The sequence below is a fragment of the Falco naumanni genome, unplaced genomic scaffold, assembly GCF_017639655.2.
Source record: "Falco naumanni isolate bFalNau1 unplaced genomic scaffold, bFalNau1.pat scaffold_49_arrow_pat_ctg1, whole genome shotgun sequence".
Classification (NCBI taxonomy): Eukaryota; Metazoa; Chordata; class Aves; order Falconiformes; family Falconidae; genus Falco; species Falco naumanni.
The window spans coordinates 155025-162915 of record NW_024427552.1 but is presented as its reverse complement, the minus strand read 5'-3'; the positions used below and the strand labels follow the sequence as shown (position 1 = coordinate 162915).

General features: G+C 56.6%; 1 protein-coding gene across 1 annotated transcript; it reads right to left on the bottom strand.

Moving 5' to 3' along the window:
- Positions 1-1290: 1290 nt before the first annotated feature.
- LOC121082258 (olfactory receptor 14C36-like) lies at positions 1291-2223 on the bottom strand. Its single transcript, XM_040581609.1, has one exon. The coding sequence runs from the start codon at positions 2221-2223 to the stop codon at positions 1291-1293; it is 933 nt and encodes a 310-aa protein (XP_040437543.1).
- Positions 2224-7891: the final 5668 nt, after the last annotated feature.

Here is a 7891-nt window from a genome sequence, read left to right as displayed (position 1 = left end):
TGGAGCTGTCTGAGAACAGGCTCAGCAGAGAGACCATCTGTGGCAAGAGTTATGCGACTTGATGTGTCTACTAAGTGTCAGTAGGAAACCGATTTCCTTTTTGTCACTGATGGCGGTGGAGTTGGGTGCCACAAAGCCCTGGAGGAGGATGGAGGTGACCATGCAGAAAAGGTCCCTCCTCAGAGCTGGAGTGTCTGGTTAGAGGCAGAATCGGCAGGTGAGGGATGTGGTCAGGGAAAATCACCCTGGGGCACCTTCCCCAGGGTATCCAGGGAAGATGGCTCAGAGCAGTCTCCTGTCTTGTGCACCTTTGGACCCTTGCTTCCTTGCCTGTGTCACTTGGCTCTGCACCGTGAGCACCCTGATGGGTGCCCTCCCGCTGCCCACTCACACAGCTGAGCTCTGCACGGGTGTTTGCCTGTCCCAGTCAGTCCTGCAGAGCCCAGGGGCCCAGCTCTCCCCACCCCCCTGCCCTCTCCCCAGCCCAGCAGAGCAGCCCAGTCCAGGCTGGCCCCATGGCAGTGCCCACCACAGGGTGCTGCAGAGCTCTGGGCACTCAGCCCACGCCCCAGCCCCTCGCAAGGGCACAGCAGGGCTTGGTAGGCAGAGCGGGGTCTCAGCTGAGGCCTGAGGGTCAGCTCTGCACGAGGAGCCAGAGGCCAGTGTCTCCCATTGTCCCCTGCTCTTGTCTCCAAGAGATCCCTCTTGCCAGCTGAGAGGAGCCCCTCTGAGCCAGCCCCTCTCCCCACAGGCTCCTGGCCCAGCCACAAGGCTTCTGGCCCAGGGGCACCCCAGGCTGCTCCTCCTGTGCCAGAAAAAGTTCAGCCTGCCAGAGCTGGGCCATGCAGAAACAGGTCTATTTTTTTTTTAATGTATCCCCTCTTTGAAGCATGGAGTTGATCCTTTGCTCTTGCCCAGGGAGATCCCTGGCCTCAGAGAGCCTTTCCCCAGGGCACTGTGCCCGTGGAGAACCCAAGCCCAGCAGCATGGCCTTCTGGGGATAATGACTTCAGCCTGTCCCTGAGCTCGGCTTTGGAAGATGAGCCCAACGTCCAGGTATCTGCACTGAGGAAATCCATTTTATTACAGAGATGAGACACGAAATGCCAACTGTACCTCCCAGATATACAATGAAAGGTTTCATGATCAGGAAGGCTGGGTTCAAGCTTTGGAGGGAGTGGAGTGGCTGTAGATGTTGTGAGACAAAATGCATTGTCACAGATGAAATGTCCAAACCCCAAAGGGATACCGATAAGAAATGGAAAAGCCTTGTGTAGAGACACAGTAAACTTACAGCTTCTGAGAGAGACATGAATGCATCAGCTTCTTCAATGTGTCCTTGAGCTCCTGGTTCCTCATGCTGTAGATGAGGGGGTTCACTGCTGGAGGCACCAACGAGTACAGAACTGCCACCACCAGGTCCAGGGATGGGAAGGAGATAGAGGGGGGCTTCAGGTAGGCAAATATGGCAGTGCTGAGAAAGAGGGAGACCACGGCCAGGTGAGGGAGGCACGTGGAAAAGGCTTTGTGCCGTCCCTGCTCAGAGGGGACCCTCAGCACAGCCCTGAAGATCTGCACGTAGGACAGAACAATAAAAACAAAACAGCCAAAGAATAAAGCGGCACCAGCCACAATTAGCCCCACTTCCCTGAGGTAGGTGTGTGAGCAGGAGAGCTTGAGGATCTGTGGGATTTCACAGAAGACCTGTCCCAGGGCATTGCCTTGGCAGAGCGGCAGTGACAGTGTATTGGCCGTGTGCAGCGCAGCATAGAGAAACCCACTGGCCCAGGCAGCTGCTGCCATGTGGACACAAGCTCTGCTGCCCAGCAGGGTCCCGTAGTGCAGGGGCTGGCAGATGGCCACAAAGCGGTCATAGGCCATGACGGTGAGGAGAAAATACTCTGCTGAAAGGAAAAAGAGAATCAGGAAGAGCTGTGCAGCACATCCTGCATAGATGTCCCTGATGTCCCAGAGGGAGCTGGCCATGGCTTTGGGGAGAGTGGTGGAGATGGAGCCCAGGTCGAGGAGGGAGAGGTTGAGGAGGAAGAAGTACATGGGGGTGTGCAGGTGGTGGTTGCACACTACGGCGGTGATGATGAGGCTGTTGGCCATGAGGGCAGCCAGGTAGATGCCCAGGGAGAGCCAGAAGTGCAAGAGCTGCAGCTCCCGCGTGTCTGCCAATGCCAGGAGGAGGAACTGGGTGATGGAGCTGCTGTTGGACATCTGCTGCCTCTAGCCATAGGGTGCTGTTTATGGAGCAAAACCAGTGACAAGTCAGGCAAGACTTCTGTAAAGCCAAGTGAAAGGCATTTCTCCTAGATGCGCCCCCGGTGCCCCATGTCCCCCCCTCTCCCGTTCCTGGGAGAGCTCCCTTCCGAGCCGTGGCTGGAGCTGTGCTGAGTGCTGGCCGAGTGTGCTGTGAGGAGCAGGGGCTGTGCCCGCTGGCTGCCCAGCAGTGAGCCCTGCTCTGCAGCAGGGGCTTCATGGGAACCCTGGGGGCAGGGGCCAGTCCTGGCCTTGCCCTGGCTCAGCCCAAACTGCTCCCAGCGCAGAAGGGCCTGTCAGCATCGGCTCTGCCCGTGCTGAGCAACGGCCACGGCCAGAGTCAGGTCAGGAGGGCTGTGCTCAGGGAGAGCAGAGTGAGTGCTGAGAGGCAAGGGGACTGTCTGTGCCTGAGGGCAGAGGCAGGGACTCTGCTCTCTCCATCCCTCTCCTTCCCAGCTGCCCGGCAATTGCTCCTTTCTTAGATGGAGAATAATCCCACTGCCATGTTACCCTGACAAGCAGCCAGGCACTGCTGAGAGAACTGGAATCCAGGGCAGAGAAAAGAATGGCTCATGTGTTCCCAAAGGCTCAGCACCCCACTTCTAGCTAAGAACACTCAGGGTTCACTCTGTGCCCTGGCAGGCACATACAGCTTGGACGTACAGATGAAGTAGGTGGACAAAGGTCCTGACCTGGGCAAGTTCCTACAGGAGAGTCAGCTCCTTCCCCAGCCTCACAGACTGCATTGCCCACAGCATCACAGGTTAGGGGAAAGCTGTGACACCTCCTTGCTGTGGACATGTCTGCACAGGAGGACCCACAAGGTCTGCACCTGAGCCTGCAGCTGAAAGCCCTATTGCCAGAGAGCCTGTCTGCAATCCCAATAGCATCTGAGCAAAGCCAGGAGAGAGACAAAGGGACACTCGGGAACTCCTTCCCCTTCCCCAGCCCGGCACACCACCGCCCACACAGCAGCAGTGCAGGGCAGTCACCCTCAGGCTCTGCTCAGCGAGAAATGGGACCATGGCATCAGGAGAGATGCACTTCATCCCTTCTGCTGCTCTGCTGGACCAGGAGGTTTTGAAAAACATGAAACCAACGGTCTAAAGGCTGTGCTGGGTGGGAGAGGAGAGCAGAGGTGTGTTGCTCAGGGAAGGCACCTGCACGGCAGACCATGGCCAGGAGGTGCCCCCATCTCCCCGGCATCAGGGTTCCCCTCAGCATCTCCCCCCTCCCTGCCCAGGGCTCTGCTGCCTGCAGCTGTCCCTGCCAGCAGCTCTTTCTCTGGCCCCAGGGCCCTTCCCTGCCAGCGCTCACAGAGCCCAGCTCAGCCCCTGTGTGCCCAGCTCTGCCCTGCAGCCGCTCTCTGTCTGCAGGCAGGAACAAACAGCTCCCCCAAAGCCTGAGGGAAAAGGAGAGCTGATGCTGGTTTCATCTGCAGCGTGCTGGGGAGGGAAGGCACTTGCTCAGCTCCCTCATCAACCTCCCTGTGACGCTTTCAGCATCTCAGCCCCTGCTCTGACCTGCACAGCTGAGTTTCCATTGCCACCAAGCGGAGCCACAGAAAAGTGGCAGCAGAGATTCAGGCAAGCACAGAGCCAAGCAGGAAACCCCTGCCAGGAAGGTGCTCCTGCAAAGTCCCCTTGGAAATGATCTGGCCATGAGCTGAAGCTCCGAGTACCACTCACCCATGCAGCACCCACTAAAAATCACCGGGCCTTTTCTTAAACAGGTTCAGTCCTTCCACCCCCATCTTCTCCCCGCAGCCGCACGGGAGCCCCCCGGCAGGCTGAGAGCTGCCCCTGGCAGGCGGCAGAGCCCCTGCCCCAGCACACAGCCCCCGCGGCTGCAGGGACCCTGCTGGCAAGGACAGCCCTGGGCACCCCTGCCTGCACAGCCACCTTCACAGCCCTGCAGCCGGCCCTGGCACAAGGCAGCCCACATGCCCTGGCCCTCCCACGCTGCAGCAGGGAAGCCCTGCTCTGCAGCACACTGGCCTCCTCCACAGCAAAAGGCTCCCACACGGTCCCACAGGCTGGGGGTGCCCCAGCTGCTGCAGACCCGGCTAGGAACTGCAGAGGCATTGCCCTGCAGCCACAGACTCACCGGGTCAGGGGCTCTGCAGATTTCTCCAGCAGGGAGCTCTCAGCAGCCTCCCACCAAGGTCTGCCTTTGAGCTCTCCCTGCCTCCCTCCTCTGCTCCTCTGGGTCCCTCCAGCTGTCCCTGGGGCTGCAGGGGAACCTGCTGGGCAGCAGGATGAGGCAATCCCTCATGGGCCTTGCCTCACCTGGGGACACACACTTATTTCCAGCACTGGCATTTCACTTAGGAGAAAAAGTTTTGTGCATGAGTATTAACTTTTGTTAACCCATTACTAGACAGGACAGCAGGAAGACTGCAGCAAAGGATCCAAGTACTCCTAAAGGAGCGTGTGTGTACATGTGTGTCTGGTGGTTCTGCAGGCAGGGGCGGGGAGGATGTTCTCATTGCTTCAGTAAGCCCTGCAGAGCCCTTTTCAGCACTTCATTGCACAGTCCGAGGGCTCAAGACTCAGCTCTCCCTTGCCCAGGCCACGTCTCTGCTCTGAAGCAAAGCCTTTGCACCCACGGGCTCGGGGACACTTGGTACCAGGTTGCCTTATGGCCAGGCAGAGCTGGGCTGGTGCCACAGCTGGGGGGCTTCAGCCCAGATGTGCAGCAGTGCCCTCAGCCAGGGGCCCACGCAGAGGCAGCGGGAGCCCGTCCTGTTGCAGACAGAGCGGTGACACTGAGGGAACCAAGTGCCAGGGCAGGTGGCAGAGCTCAGCACAGCTGCTCGGCAAGGACAGCAGCCTCCAACGGTTCCAACATTGAAAATGGAGTTTATGCTTGTGAAGCAGTTCCAGGGCACCCGAAGGAGCGTTCCCTCCTTCTGCACAGGCCACAGCCTGCCAGTGTGTGACCTGGGGCCTGCACTCTGCTGCTCTCCTGCCTCACTGCCCCTGGGAGATGAGACTCCACCATTTCTTTGCTCCTAGAACCAAGGTGGACACGAATGATGCAGGGTTTCAGATCCAGGGGAGCATCACAGCTGCTGGCCCATCTGGCAGCTGTGCTAGAATGCCGATGCAAAGAACCTGCAGACACCTAAAGGAGCATTGTCACTGTGCTGCCCTGTGACTGTCGGCGGGGGGTTACTTGACCACTGGCTTGCAGGATCCCACCAAGCCTCTGTCTCGCTGCTCCCCTCCTTCTTCACTCACCTTGATGTCTATAGGGTTGTTCTCTCACATAATTCTCACTCCTCTCCCGTTGTGTTTTGTCCTTTCTGCCATAGGGTATCACAGAGGTGCCACTGCGATTGCTTCCTGGCTCAGGTTTGGGCAGGGGCTGGTCCATTTTGGAAAGTGGCTCTTATGGCCACGGAGTCAGCTCTTGATCTCTTCTCACCTTTGCCAGCCCTACAAACACCTCCAAACCACTCCCAAACCCCTGCCATGTAAACACACAGGATCTGTAAATTCCCAATAAGATGTGAGGTTACTGATCCTAAGGCTTCCTCACGCTGCTTAAATAAGACTTTTCCCCTTCCTCTCCCTGATTTAGGTTATTTCAGAGCAGAGTTACCCTGAACCACACCTGTGTCACCAGGGCCAAGCTCAGACATGTAACAACAAAAATAATAATGGGTACCAAGTGTCCAAGGTCACACGCCAGCAAAATGTTTTGCTGCAGCGCATGCTGGGGTGGTGGGCAGAGGTCACTGTGACGGTGATATGAGATGTCCCTAAGGAGAGCAATCCATGCTGTCCTTGGGACCAGAGACATGCAGGGCTGGACTGTGCAGTGCTGCAGGAGAAGGCATTGCTGCCAGTGATGCCTCTGCAGCCCCAGAGGACATGTGGTTCCGGTGAACCTCACACCCAGAAAGGACAAGGTGCTTTTGATTGTGTCCTTGACCATGGACATCCCGTGATGCAGGGACACTTTGAAAATCATTGGTCTGTTTCTCTATTGCCTCAGTACAGCGATGACTTTCAACAGTGCTGGCTAACTGGGGAGGCCCAAGAAGGCTGAATGTTAGTCAAGTGGTGCCCACCTACAAGAAGGGTAGGAGGGAGGATCGGGATAACTACAGGCCTGTCAACCTGATCTTAGTGCCAGGGAAGGTTGTGGAGCAGATCGTCCTGAGCACCATCACACAGAAACCACAGGAAAACCAGGAGGTCAGGACCAGCCAGCATGGGTTTATGAAAGGCAGGTCCTGCTTGATGAATCTGATCTCCTTCTTGGACAAGGTGACCTGCCCAGTGGACAAGGGAAAGGCTGTGGGTGCTGTCTACCTGGACCTTAGGAAAGCCTTTTAGCTCCATCTCCCACTGCATTCTCCTGGAGAAACTGGCTGCTCATGGCTTCGGTGGGTGTTCTCCACGCTGGGTTAGAGCTGGCTGGACAGCCAAGCCCCAAGAGGGGGAGTAAATGGAGTGACATCCAGGTGACGGCCCATAAGGAGTGGTGTTCCCCAGGGCTCAGTGTTGGGGCCAGTCCTGCTTCAGAACTTTATCAATGACCCAGACAAGGGGATTGAGTGCACCCTCAGTGAGTTTGCATACAACATCAAGTGGCGTGGAAGTGCTGACGTCCTTGAGGGCGGGAAGGTTCTGCAGAGGGATCTGCACGGGTTGGGCCATTCAAGTGAGTTCAATTGTATGATGTTCAACCAGGAGAAGTGCCAGTTCTGTACGTGGGTGACAACAGCCCCACACAATGCTACAGGCTTTGGGCAGAGTGGCTGGAAGGCTGCCTGCTGGGGAAGCACCCTGAGGGTGCAGGTTGACAGATGGCTGAGCATGAGCCAGCAGTGTGCCGGGGTGGCCAAGGAGGCCAATATCATCCTGTCTGGTATCAGAAACAGTGTGGCCAGCAGGACCAGGGCAGTGATGGACCCCCTGTACTCGGCACTGCTGAAGCCACACCTTGAACACTGTGTTTCCATTTTGGGCCCCTCACTTCAAGAGTAATGTTGAGGTGTTTTAGTATGTCCAGAGAAGGGCAACAAAGGTGGTGAAGGGTCTGGAGCCCTGGTCAGTTGAAGAGCACCTGAGGGGACTTGGGTTGTATAGTGTGGAGAAGAGGAACCACAGGGGGGATCTTTCTGCTCTCTAGAACTGCCTGAAAGGTTGTTGTAGACCTGAAAGCTTGGGTTGTAGACCTGAAAGGTGGGGTAGGTCTCTTCTCCCAGATAACAAGTGACAGGACAAGAGGAAACGGCCTGAAGGTACACCAGGACAGGTTTAGATTGGATATGAGGAAAAACATCTTCACTGCAAGGATGGTCAGGCATTGGAAAAGGCTGCCCAGGGAGGTGGTGGATTCACCAGCCCTAGAGGTGTTTCAAAAGTTCATAGATGCAGTGCTTCGGGACATGATTCAGTGATGGTATTGGCCGTCCTGTGGTAACCGTTGGATTTGATTATCTTTAAGGTCTTTTTCAGACGAAATGATTCTGTGTTGTTATGATTCTGTGATATCGCAAGCCTACCTAGACCAGTTGCTGAGCAAGTTGCTCTAGCTGACCCTGCCTCAGTTGGAGGGTTGGATTCAATGATCCCCAGAGGTCAGTCTGTCATGAAAAAAAAAAAAGCCA